General features: G+C 34.5%; 1 protein-coding gene across 1 annotated transcript in view; it reads left to right on the plus strand.

Annotated features, from left to right (window-relative positions):
• The window catches only part of LOC136826787 (sortilin-related receptor-like), a 330,233-nt gene that overhangs the window by 232,168 nt on the left and 83,692 nt on the right, over positions 1-14,373 (plus strand). Inside the window, exons 20-22 of the mRNA XM_067084222.1 lie at positions 6,947-7,132; positions 11,221-11,384; positions 13,172-13,284. Of these exons, the coding sequence (XP_066940323.1) occupies positions 6,947-7,132; positions 11,221-11,384; positions 13,172-13,284 (463 nt within the window). The remainder of the gene's footprint in view (positions 1-6,946; positions 7,133-11,220; positions 11,385-13,171; positions 13,285-14,373) is intronic.

The raw sequence follows: 14,373 nt of genomic DNA on the forward strand, positions 1-14,373 counted from the left end.
CATGGAATATTTTATCGGCTTTGCCCTCTGTTGGTTTTGGGTAATTCCCTTGCGTTAGAGGAAGGGTCAGTGCACCTGCTCCTGGATAGTCATGTCTTTGATATGTCCTGTCTTGTTCCCTCACTGCCTGGAGCAACAAGGAACTGGGACATAGCAGGAAACGGTGCGGATCTGTGCCCATTGTACCCTTCCTCTGGTCGGCCTGAGACTTAGAGTAAAGAGAAGTCGGCCGTTGTCTTCTCTGCTTTTAAGCTTGATGGCATCGGGACATCTTATTAGTAATGTTTCTTCATGTCTATGTTAGTAGAATGAATGATAGTAAGGACCATTCACGTTCTAGGACTTGTGTTAAAGATCCTGTAGTTTCTAGAGATTCATGTAGAGGTTCTTTCTCTTCTCTTGTTTCTCAGGATTCATTGGCTATGCAAGAAGTGTCCACAACTCTGTCGGCTACATGCACTTCTCCTGCGCCTAGCACAGTTTTGCGCCTTTCGCCGCAGTGCAACACGTCCTTGGTCAGAGTTCTTGTTCTCCTTACGTCTTTGTTTGTTTGTTTGGTTCGCCTGTTTTTAGGTAAGTTTGGTTGTTTTATATGACATCTTAGACACTCTATATGTTATATTATTGATGTATAACGATGTCGTGTCTTTTGTTAGTCTCTTGACCATTATGTGATAGGTCCCAGTATAATTTTTTTTCTTTACGCCAAGTATGCATTATTACCAGCTCTTCAGTGGTGACTTTGAGAATCTGTTTGTTTTGTTTCTTCTTTTTGACTGTTTTTAGGCAAGTTTGGTTGTTTTATTTGTCATTTTAGACTGTTTATATGATATATTATTGATTTATTATGTTGATGTCATGTAATCTGTTAGTCTCTTGACTTTATTTATTTATTATTTTAACCCAGTTATGGCTAGTTACCATGACAACAGTGATACTGAAGAATCATTTACTGATCTTGAAATGCCTGTTTTCAAAATTACTAAAACTAAGCATATGAGATATCTTGTGATAGACCAAAATAAGTATAATTTGTACAAGATGACTCGTTAATGACCATAAAAGGTCTCAAATTGAGTTTCTAAAAACACTATTTTGCATAAAATAAACATAATTTTATGTTGAAATTAAGAAGTACAGTTTCTAAACAACTTATATTTTCAATTAAATAAAAGAATTGGAATATTTTTTGACACATTATGTTCAAAAATAGGTCCATTAAGGGGTTAAGCGGAATTGAATTCACTTATCAAAGCTATGTTTAGAATCTTGGAGATCCTCTCGGATATGGATATGTCTGTGGGAGCGATTGATGGTTATGTCCGTCAACTTTCTTCCTTGGTCCCTTAGGACTCTGCTCCAGGCAAGGAAGTTTTGGATTTTATTGGTTGTTTAGATGGAGCAGTAAAGGATGCGGTTGGCGAGAGTGCTCACTCTTCTGCCAGGTTGGTTCTTAAGAAACGGGAACAGTTGTATTCTTATCTTGCCAAGTCTGTGACAGATTCACAGAAGGCTGCTGTCCTTTTTCAACCTTGGATAAAATCTTGAGTTCTGAAGCTTTATCATCCATCACACCGGAAGTAGGGAAGATGGGAACACGGTCCTTGATAGGTAATGCTCAGATGCCCAAGCTTCCTCCTCCTCCTCTTCTCCTCCTCCTCCTCTAGGCCCTCTACTTCAACAGGAGTTTCTCTTGTCGAATGGAATTCAGTTAGACATTTCAAGAACCCTCCAGGGGATCTGGTAAGTCATTTAAGGGACCTGTTAAGTCATTGAAATGAAGTTTCTAGCCCTCAGCTGCCAGTAGGAGGAAGGCCTTCCCATTTTTGGGAAGTATGGAAAGATCTTGGCGCGGATCCCTTGGTTGTGGAGGTGCTAAAGGAGGGTTACTCAAATACATTTGTAAGCCCTCTTCCACTGTCAGATTCTCGAGTTTCTCTTTGTATCTCGGCAGTCAGGAGAAGCAGAAAATCTTTCAGTTGGAAATCTTGAAGCATGTAGAGAAAGAGGCAGTAGAATAAGTTGTAGACCCAGGCCCCCGCCTTCTACAATCGCCTTTTTCTAGTCCCCAAAACCACAGGGGATGGAGACCTGTTCTGGATGTTTCAGATTAAATGCCTTTGTAATGCTGATGAAGTTCTCCATGGAGTCAGTGAGCTAAATACTAGTGTCCATTCGGAGAATGAATTGGATGGTATCGATAGAGATGCAGGATACATATTTTCACATTCCCATCAAGATGGAGTGCAGAAAGTACCCAGATTTGTTTTGGGAACAAAGTTTTTCAATTCAAGGTGATGTGTTTTGGCCTAAGCCTGGCTCTACAAGATTTTGCAATGGTTGTGGCTCCTTTAGGAATGTGGACCCATTTGTTGGGCATAAAGATGATCCTGTACCTGGATGATTGGCTGATTCTGTCTCCCACATTTGAGGGCATTCTGAGGGCAAGAGAAATGATTTTTAGTCTCAGTTGTTGGGGATAGTCATAAATTTCTCAAAGTTGACCCTGTCTCCTTCACAGGAGATTACTTATCTTGGGATGGAGATCAACACTGTGAATATTAAGGTTTTCCTGCAATGAAACTTGTAGATTTTTTACTGTCAACTCTCAAGGAATTTCGAAGCTTCAGGCCTGTTCCTGCGAAGAAGCGTTTGTCCCTGTTAGGACACATGTCTTCGTTGGAGAAACTTGTACCAGGGGCAAGGCTAAGAATGAGACCTCTTCAGTTTTTCCTGAAGCAACATTGGCTCCCCACTCAGTATATTGAACATCACTTTCTTCTGCTCCAAAACCAGCTCTAGGAGAGTACAGGTTACTGTTAGTAGTTTTGGTTAACTTATTTAACCATGGTAGTACAGTCCAACCTCTTAAATCAGGGAACCTTGGGACCAGCCCACTGCCCGAACCACAGAAAATCCCGAAATATAGAAAACATCCTAAAAAAATGAAGCCCTATGTAAACACAGTCTTGCAAGCCAATTCCACATACAAAATAGCTTAGTTGCCGACTTTGCCTACTACTTGGCTAAGTTCTGACACTGCTTTTTATCATTTTATTACTCATATATTTTCACTTTATCATTAAAAATCATTTTATAACTTAGTACTGTATAATTTTTCTTTAAAATAGGGTACTTTATTTAACACATTTAGCCTACGTTCCATTAGCCTAACTGTAAGTCAACTACAGTACTTCACTTTTCTCAGAATCTGCAGAATATTATCAGTGACTTTCATCTCCTAAATTTACTATCTTTATAATTATCGCTATTAGTTTCTTCATCATTTATTTTGGTTGTAGAGGGTAATGAAATGACAAAAATAAAGAATGAATTTTCCAGCGATCTCTGCATTTGAACGTTGCCGTAAAAAAGGCACACCGCCATCTGTTGAGGAAAATGGACACTAAAGATTCGCTAATTGGAGAAACATTTTCTAGCATAGATAAAGATTTATGCTTATGCGCTTTTGCTGGTTTTAAGAGGTTCAACTGTACTTTCCCTGACCTTTTCTGATGTCACCTTACAACATGTATTTGTATATCTCTCCTCCCAAATGTTACACTTCAGTTTTTCAATATTTTTTTCAATATTATTTAACTCCTCTTGCCAGAGTTTTCCTTCCTTGGAACATCATTTAATTCTGTTTTGAACACACTACTCTTCATAGACTTGACCTTACTTCATATTTCAGTTTCCATGTTTTTATTCCCTGGAATGTTTGTCTTTTCATCTTTCGCCTTCATTATCAGCTCTGTGCTTAACCCTTAAACGCCTACGGGACGTATCATACGTCGCCTAAAATTGTCTGTTGGGTCCCAAGTGGACGTACTGTACGTCGACTACAAAAAATTTCAACCTTCGGTCAACTTTGACTCAACCGAAATAGTCGAAAAACTCAATTGTAAGCTAAAACTCTTACATTCTAGTAATATTCAATCATGTACCTTCATTTTGCAACAAATTGGAAGTCTCTAGCACAATATTTCGATTTATGGTGAATTTTGAAAAAAACTTTTCCTTACTCCTGTGCGGTAACTCTACCGAAAAATTTCAGAAATTCTTTTGTCATTTTGTCGTAATTTTTTGCACTGTTTTATATTAGCCATTACTTAAAGTTTTATATATGAAAATGTGTGCAATTTCATGTAAAATACAACAAAATACAACTCATGGTTGTAGCTTTTATCAGTTTGGAAATATTTTCATATAAACCACGATAACTGCCAAAATTTCAACCTTATGTCAATTTTGACTTGACCGAAATGGTAAAAAAACGCAATTTTAAGCTAAAACTCTTACATTCTAGTAATATTCAATCATTTACCTTCATTTTGCAACAAATTGGAAGTCTCTAGCACAATATTTCGATTTATGGTGAATTTTTTGAAAAAACTTTTGATACGTCCGCCCCAGAAATTCTTTCGTTCGTTGTCGTAATGTTTGCAACCGTTTATATTAGTCGTTACATAAAGTTTTATATATGGAAATGTGCGCAATTTCATGTAGAATACAACAGAAAATAACTCATGGTTGTAGCTTTTTATCAGTTTTGAAATATTTTCATATAAATCACGATAACTGCCAAAATTTCAACCTTCGGTCAACTTTAACTCAACCGAAATGGTAAAAAAACGCAATTATAAGCTAAAACTCCTACAGTCTAGTAATATTCAATCATGTACCTTCATTTTGCAACAAACTGGAAGTCTCTAGCACAATATTTCGATTTATGGTGAATTTCTGAAAAAACATTTTCCTTATATCTCGCTGTGCGGTAACTCGGCGAACATCTCAGAAATTCTTTCGTCACGTTGTCGTAATGTTTGCATCATTTTACATTAGTCGTTACATAAAATTTTATATATGAAAATGTGCGAAATTTCATGTAGAATACAACAGAAAATAGGTCATGGTTGTAGCTTTTATCAGTTTTGAAATATTTTCACATAAATCGATAACTGCCAAAATTTCAACCTTCGGTCAACTTTAACTCGACCAAAATGGTAAAAAAATGCAATTGTAAGCTAAAAACTCTTACATTCTAGTAATATTCAATCATTTACCTTCATTTTGCAATAAATTGGAAGTCTCTAGCACAATATTTCGATTTATGGTGAATTTTTAAAAAAACATTTTCACTTACGTCCGCGCGGTAACTCGGCCGAACATCTCAGAAATTCTTTCGATCACGTTGTCGTAATGTTTGCACCGTTTTATATTAGTCGTTACATAAAGTTTTATATATGAAAATGTGCTCAATTTCATGTAGAATACAACAGAAAATAACTCATGGTTGTAGCTTTTATCAGTTTTGAAATATTTTCATATAAATCACGATAAATAGAAAAATTCAACTTTAGGTCAACTTTAACTTGACCGAAATGGTTGAAAACTGCAATTGTAAGCTAAAACACTTACAGTCTAGTAATGTTCAATCAATTAGCTTCATTTTTCAACAAACGGAAGTCTCTAGCACAATATTTTGATTTATGATGAATTTTTTGAAAATTTTTTTACGTCCGCTCATTCTTAATTCATGCATCATTTTGTGATAATATTTTCTCTGTGTTGCTTTGATCGTTTTACAATTTGTTATATACCAAAATCATCGCAATTTAGTGTACAATACAAAAAAAAAAATAATAACCCGTTAGCTTTAACAGTTTTGCTCACAGCGCGATTTGTATAAAATTATATATGAAAATATTTTTTTCCCTGTCACATATTTAGATATTTATATATGATAATGATATTTTTTCATTTCTGATGGTTGCATACTAAACCTCAGGCAATGACAAAAAAGGAGCCAAAAATGAACTCTTAATCTTAGAAACTAAAGCGTGCTGTGATTTTTGAAAAAACTTTTTCCGCTTGGCGCTAACTCCCGAACGCCGCCCGGCATACGGGAGACGTTTTTGTAAATAGAGGCTCTGCGTTTAAGGGTTAATAGTCTATGTTGTTTTAGACATGCCTCACATTGTGTAACTATGAAATCCTTTTCATGATGGTGGATCTTATCAGGATAAGTTGTCTATTCAGTTAATAAATGATTAAGCTGGTTCTAAAATTGTTAAACAGAAAATTGTTTTGGCCAGCCTAGTCAGAACTAGACTTCTGTTTAATATTCTGTTACAACTACCCTGTCAGTTGGTCCATGTTCGGTGTTAAATGGTGAGATTTCTTAAATACAGTCTATGCTGATCCAATTCTCAAATTATAAGAAAGTTATGGAACAGTGTACCAACTGATAATATGAGAATTGGATTAGCAAAGACTATTTAAGAAGTGCATTTATTTTTTTTAAGTGTCGGGAAATAAAGGTTGTGGTGATAGTCATATTTCAAAACTTTAAGGTGCAGTCTTAATTTGAAATATTTTATATGGAGCTTTGAGCTAATTATATAAATTTCCCAACAACTGTAATAATGAAATTCAGCTCATTATTGAAATTACTTAACATGCAAAGATTGCAGTATTGTACTGTATAATCTTGTTAAGTATACAGTATATAAAATACTCCTAACTCTGTTCATCTGTCTCCATTTTGTATCTAGGCAGGCACATGGTTACTCATGATGATGTGAAATTTTTATTTTATCATGCATTGCCAAAATTCACAATAACACTGTGTCTCATGACACCATATGTACTTTAGACTGAAGGGTATTCGTACCTCGTAGACAGGAAATAAGTAAAGGTGCTCTTGGGTATGTGATTATTAAAAATCTCTAATAAAATTGAAAGTCATAAGAGAAGACCTGGGATTATGTATGGGAAGTATTTTTTGTGTATATTTTGATGTACATATTTTTTACTTGAAACTAATTGGGCTGAAAAAGTTTCACTTTTGAGATTAAAATGTTTGAGTCAGCAATCTTACTTATTGTCATTGTTGGATGTAAAAAATGCATGCATCTGTAACATATGAAAATTTTTTTTCCAGGCTATTAAAAATGGCACCAATGAACACTGTGTTTGCCCTGATGGATCAAAGATTCAAGACGATGGAACATGTTTGTCTGAAGGTAGCACATGTGCCACAAATTTCTTCAAGTGTGGTAATGGTCGATGTATTCCCAGGCAGTGGGTATGTGACATCGATAATGACTGTGGAGACAACTCTGATGAAGTGAGTGACAGATTGTTACTAAGTAGTCGTTTTTTTTGTAGCCATTGATCCTTATTTTATGCATAAGCTAAAGTTTCTCTGTACTGTAATTTTCTTGTATGAAGATAGACTTGGAATAACTAAAAAACATTAGGTTGGTTTTTTGGTTTTACTAATAAATAAAGGTAATACAGTCATACCCCGAACTTGCGCGGGGTTAGGTTCCAGAACCCTCGCTCAAGGTAAATTTTCACATAAGTTAGGCACAGTCTCTAAAAATGCTGATAAATGCTTATTTCTAAAGTTTAAACACTAAATATGACCTAATCATGCTCTCAAATTATTAAGCTAACTTTTAAATGAAATTAAAGTTACTGTAAATTCATGTAAAAGTTAGCTTAACCTTAAACGCCTATTGGGCGTATCATCGTCGACTAAAATTGTCTGTTGGGTGCGAGTGGGCGTATCGCACGTCGACTACAAAAATTTCAACCTTCGGTCAACTTTGACTCGACAAAATGGCGAAAAAACGCAATTGTAGCTAAAACTCTTACATTCTAGTAATATTCAATCATGTACCTTCATTTTGCAACAAATTGGAAGTCTCTAGCACAATATTTCGATTCATGGTGAATTTTTGAAAAAACTTTTTCTTATGCACGGCGGTAACTCAGCCGAAAAATTTCATAAATTCTTTCGTCATTTTGTCGTAATTTTGCACTGTTCTATATTAGCCGTTAAATAAAGTTTTATATATGAAAATGTGCGCAATTTCATGTACAATACAGCAAAATACAACCCATGGTTGTAGCTTTTATTAGTTTGGAAATATTTTCATATAAACCAAGATAACTGCCAAAATTTCAACCTTAGGTCAACTTTTTTCGACGAAATGGTAAAAAAACGTAATTTTAAGCTAAAACTCTTATGATCTAGTAATATTCAATCATTTACCTTCATTTTGCAACCAATTGGAAGTCTCTAGCACAGTATTTCGATTTATGGTGAATTTTTGAAAAAACTTTTCCTTACGTCCGCCGCCAGAAATTCTTTAAATCACGTTGTCGTAATGTTTGCACTGTTTTATATTAGTCGTTACATAAAGTTTTATATATGGAAATGTGCGCAATTTCATGTAGAATACAACAGAAAATAACTCATGGTTGTAGCTTTTATCAGTTTTGAAATATTTTCATATAAATCACGATAACTGCCAAAATTTCAAGCTTGGTCAACTTTAACTTCGACCGAAATGGTAAAAAACGCAATTATAAGCTAAAACTCTTACATTCTAGTAATATTCAATCATGTACCTTCATTTTGCAACAAACTGGAAGTCTCTAGCACAATATTTCGATTTATGGTGAATTTCTGAAAAAAAAAAATTTTTCCTTACATCTGCGCTGGTAACTCGGCGAACATCTTGAGAAATTCTTTCGTCATGTTGTCGTAATGTTTGCATCATTTTACATTAGTCGTTACATAAAGTTTTATATATGAAAATGTGTGCAATTTCATGTAGAATACAACAGAAAATAGGTCATGGTTGTAGCTTTTATCAGTTTTGAAATATTTTCACATAAATCACGATAACTGCCAAAATTTCAACCTTCGGTCAACTTTAACTCAACCGAAATGGTCAAAAAACGCAATTGTAAGCTAAAACTCTTACATTCTAGTAATATTCAATCGTTTAACTTCATTTTGCAATAAATTGGAAGTCTCTAGCACAATATTTCGTTTTATGGTGAATTTTTTAAAAAAACATTTTCCTTACGTCCATGCGGTAACTCGGCCTAACATCTCAGAAATTCTTTTGTCTCGTTGTCGTAATACTTGCACCGCTTTATATTAGTTGTTACATAAAGTTTTATATATGAAAATGTGCGCAATTTCATGTAGAATACAACAAAAAATAACTCATGGTTGTAGCTTTTATCAGTTTTGAAATATTTCCATATAAATCACAATAAATAGAAAAAATTCGACTTTCAGTCAACTTTAACTCGACTGAAATGGTTGAAAACTGCAATTGTAAGCTAAAACACTTACAGTCTAGTAATATTCAATCAATTAGCTTCATTTTTTTCAACAAGCGGGAAGTCTCTAGCACAATATTTTGATTTATGGTGAATTTTTAAAAAACATTTTTTTACGTCTGAGCGTTGCTTTTAATTCATGCATCATTTTGTGATAATATTTTCTCTGTGTTGCTTTGATCGTTTTAAAATTTATTATATACCAAAATCATCGCAATTTAGTGTACAATACAACTTAAAAAAAATTAACTCGTTAGCTTTAACCGTTTTGCTTACAGCGTGATTTGTATACAGTTATATCACGAGTTTTTTTTTGCGCTGTCATATATTCCAATATTTATATATGATAATGATATTTTTTTCATTTCTGATGGTTGCATACTAAACTTCAGGCAATGACAAAATAAATGAGCCAAAAATGAACTCTTTAATCTTAAAAACTAAGTGTGCTGTGATTTTTGAAAAAACTTTTTTTCGCAGCGCTAACTCACGAACGCGGCGGCATACGGGGAGACGTTTTTGTAAATAGGGCTTGGCGTTAAAGGGTTAATTCGTTACCCTGAAAAAAAAAAAATAAATGATTGACATAAAAATAGAAAGTTGGAAGAAAACTTCTGTCTCTCTCCCCTTCGGACTGATCTATTTTTAGAAGTCTTTTCAACCTCTTTTTAATAACCTCTGTATTCTACGTCCTTTCCTCTTTGTTCTGAAATGCTTTTCATGAACAAATGGTGTTTTTTATTTGGACTAATACAACTCTTAGTTATTATGTCTATGTTTTGGAACGTACAGTATTTGCCACACTAGTGCATTTACACTTCATAGAGAGAGAGTACAGGTAAAAAGAGAGAGAGAGAGATTATTTATCAGTTATTATGGAGAGAGAGAGAGAGAGAGAGAGAGAGAGAGAGAGAGAGAGAGAGAGAGAGAGAGAGAGAGAGAGAGAGAGAGATTATTCTTAGATAAGATATCAAAAGATGGAAATTCAGTATTAAACTAACTTTTAAATGAAATTAAAGTTACTGTAAATCCATTTAAAAAGTTGGCTTAATACATCACCCTTAAAAAAAGAAATAAATGGTTGACGTAAAAATATAGGAGAGTGTGAAGATTAGTACAGTATACTATTTCTCTTGCTCCCCATTCCACCAACTTATTTTTAGAAGTCTTCTCAAACTCGTTTTTAAAAACTTCTTTATGCCTCTTTTTCTTTGTTCTGAAATGCTCTATGTATCCATTTTTTTAGACCAGTGCATTTACAGTTTGTAGACGGTACAGGTAAAATTAGATCAATTTAAAATCATCTACTCTACAGTTGAAGATATACAGAGAAACAGTAGTACGCAGGTTGCGCTTTGACCTGCTAATCAGCAACACTCCCCCTTCTTGTCATGTTAGATCGACATGTCTTACAGCTTGTGCCTTCGAGCTTCTTACAAAAGATGAGGGGAAGAAATTTGTTTATTAAAATAGTATTAATTTTGTAATTACAGTTATATTATTATTATTATTATTATTATTATTATTATTATTATTATTATTATTATTATTATATTTAATCTTCTTAATCTTATTATTATTTGAAAATTAGTATTTACTAGTAGGTAAAAAATTTATTTATCATACAAAACAAATAAACATACACATGTACCATAAAAATTCTCTCATCTCAGTAAAAAAGAGAGAGAGAGAGAGAAATTACTTTTATTATTTAATGTTATTTAATTTACACATAAAAGCTTGAAAACTTATAAATTACTTAAAAGATTAAACAAACGCTTTTGTGGGGTTTCTCAGTATTCGCAAATGTTCACATGTCTTTGAAAAACTCGTGTATGACAATTAGTTAGGTTCCAATGAAAAGTTTGTGTGTCTGTGAATTCGTGCAACTCGAATCGCGCAAGTTCGGGCTATTACTGTATCTGATATATGATTATTATGCCTTGAAACATTAGTTTTCCTGTTTTAGGCTTTTGTAAGTATGAAGTGGAGTTGCATTTAGGTGTTAAGTGACATTCAGAGTTGACCGAAAAAGTGTCAGTTTGTCAAATAGATTTTACAATCTTTCAGACTGAGAAGGAATGTGGTAGAAAGCCTTGTGAGGCTCCTGCTTGGCAGTGTGCTAATGGACACTGCATTGCACCAGGTTGGAGGTGTGACTATGATAATGACTGTGGTGACAATTCAGATGAAGAGGACTGCCATCCCACTGAATGCCCTGCTAACACTTACAGGTGAACCTTGAATTATTCATTTGGATTTTTCTAAAATTGTGGAAATACAGTGCACTTACTGTACTGTTGCACTAAATGTTTGATAAGTAAATGGGGTATTCTTGGTCAGATTTAACATTGAACAAATTATTTGTACTGAATAAAACTGGTAACTTAATTTTCCTCATTGTTGCTATTCAGTAGGGATCAGCTTGAAAATAATTCTCATACATTTGGAGTTAAATTATCACCTATGATGTGGGACTAATATGTAAAATATGGAGGTTAGGTACTGATGGAATTGGATGCAAAATGCAAGGCAGAAAGCCATACAACTGTGGCTAAAAGTATGCTGCAAAAAGAACCATTAGTGCCATCTACAGTGTACCATGCCAAGCATGCTGTAAAAGTAACCTCATTGGTGGCTGATGGCCATAGAAATTTGCTCTTTTCATGTGAATGTTATTGCTAGCAGAGAAATATTCTGAGGTCTGAGGAACAGTAAAATAAGGGATGTAAAGCAGGACTTTAAACAAATTTTTTTCCTTCAAGTTAACATTTTTTCTTCATGTACACCCGGCAAGGAAAGTGAGGATACAGTTTTTAATCTTCGGACATATATTGCTAATTAATGCGACATCTGGCAACTTTAGAAGGGGAGGAGCTTCAGTCTTAATGTGTTTGTTTTTGCTTGACCTCCTATAACTTTCAATCATATTCTACGGTTCTGAAATCATTGATACTTAAATGCAGTAGTAAGCTTTACAGTATTCGTTCAAGTTGTAATTTGTAGCGACAGTTCTGAGCAAAATAAACATTTTTCGACATAACTAGAGAGAGAGAGAGAGAGAGAGAGAGAGAGAGAGATTATGAATGTGTAAAAATTAAATAAATTATCATTACCTCGTATGATGATGCAATAATAAGCCTGTTCATAATGGAAAACGAGTAAATACTGTCGTTCTGATAAACAGTACTACACTGAGATATCCACACACTATCTTGTAGATCTCTAGGAACGAAGCCATCTGAGAAATTCTGATTACTTCGGATGAGAGAGAGAGAGAGAGAGAGAGAGAGATTTAAATAGATTTGGTCAACCTACCCTAGGTGTCACATCATTTACTGCCGTTAATTCCAGCTGACCTTTAACACCGTGAAATATAAATATGAATGTGTAAAAATTAAATAAATTATCATTACCTCGTATGATGATGCAATAATAAGCCTGTTCATAATGGAAAACGAGTAAATACTGTCGTTCTGATAAACAGTACTACACTGAGATATCCACACACTATCTTGTAGATCTCTAGGAACGAAGCCATCTGAGAAATTCTGATTACTTCGGACATCCATGGTGGTTTTAAGTATCTGAACGTTTTTGTTTTGCAGATTTAATATATATGATATAATTTGCATTGTATTTTCATATTCTAGAGTAAATTTACCGAGATTATGTGTTTTCTGTAAGAAAAAAATTAGAATTCGATGAACGAAATCTAATGAAAACTGTATCCTCACTTTTCTTGCCGAGTGTACACTAGAATTTGGGTATCATGTAATTATTTTTAATGGTCTATTTGACAGTTGAGGCCCCCCAAGAATAAGTTTCTTATTTCTATTTTATGAAGTTTTGACAGCATATTTTTTTATGCAATTTTACTCATTAATAACATTTCAGTTGTCAGAGGCAGTTACACTGAAACAGATATAGTTATGATTTCAAAGCGATATATATGTGTAGTGTCATTTGTTCTTGTTTTGAGTAATTATATTATAACTGACTTGTTTACTTTTTATGTTAGATGTAAAAATGGCCGCTGTATACATCCAAATTGGGTATGCGACATGGAGGATGACTGCCGTGATGGTTCTGATGAACAAAACTGCACTACATCTCATAAGAACCAGTGTAGAGGTACTGCATTTTCACATAGATTTTTATAATGGTCAGAACGACATAGATTTTTATAATGGTCAAAATACATCATGTTGTTGTTGATGGCAGGCTATAGTGTGTGGATATTACATAGACCACATAATTCTTCAAACATGGTGGTTAGCATTTTGTTTTCATTAAATATTCTTGAAGTTCATAATGTTTGTACAGTTATCAGAGAAATATAATTCAACCTAGATTCAGTTTGCAACAAGTAAATATTCATTTCATCGCAAATCTCTTACTTATAATTAGCCTATTGTTCTTACTGGAATCTAAACATTACACCTTTCATATACTGAGTGTCCTTCCATTTAAGCGCTGGACTGGCTGTGTGCTGACTAAACAAGGGTGGGAACCAGGTAGAGATTGGGGAAGTTGGATGTCCATCCTCACCCAACTAACATAACCCATTTTCCTATCAGCCCATATTCGGAATGAAAATCTGAAGAATAAAGCAGGTTGGATGGGGTGAGTTACCTCCAGTATGAAAGGTTATGGTTTATATATCTAGAAAAAATACAAATTATTTAAAAAAGAATTTGGCATATTTTCCTTTGTGAATACAAACACTGCCTTTTGTGCTTGGAGACTTTTGACTCAGGAGGGAGGTACTTCCCTCTATCCTTGTAACCCATGTTATTGACCTGAATCATGTTGTATTAATCATGAAGAACTCTTTCTTCTTCTGTGGAGGCAGGAAACTATTTGTCAGCAGCCCTTGTTACTGATAAAAGGCTCTACCTTGCCTCCCCTCATAATTTTAGTGGGGGAGACAAGGGTTCCCATTCTAGTTTTGGGGAATGGGCTTACAGTGTTGCTTGCCTGTACTCACTTGGGTCCAGCTTGTACTTCGGTATGAATGTTCGCAGGTATTGGCCGTGGAAGAAAATGGGTTGGTGCACACACCACCTCTCTTCTAAGGAGCAGCACACACTAACCAGAGCACTCGAATGGGCAGTGGGATATCTGGATGGTTTCCAGTAGTAACATTACTTGTTGAGTCTTTGGCTTTTACTGTACTGCTCATAGTCATATGCAGCCTAGCCAAACCAATCACGTAGTCGT

The sequence above is a fragment of the Macrobrachium rosenbergii genome, chromosome 41 (assembly GCF_040412425.1).
Source record: "Macrobrachium rosenbergii isolate ZJJX-2024 chromosome 41, ASM4041242v1, whole genome shotgun sequence".
NCBI classification, from domain to species: domain Eukaryota; kingdom Metazoa; phylum Arthropoda; class Malacostraca; order Decapoda; family Palaemonidae; genus Macrobrachium; species Macrobrachium rosenbergii.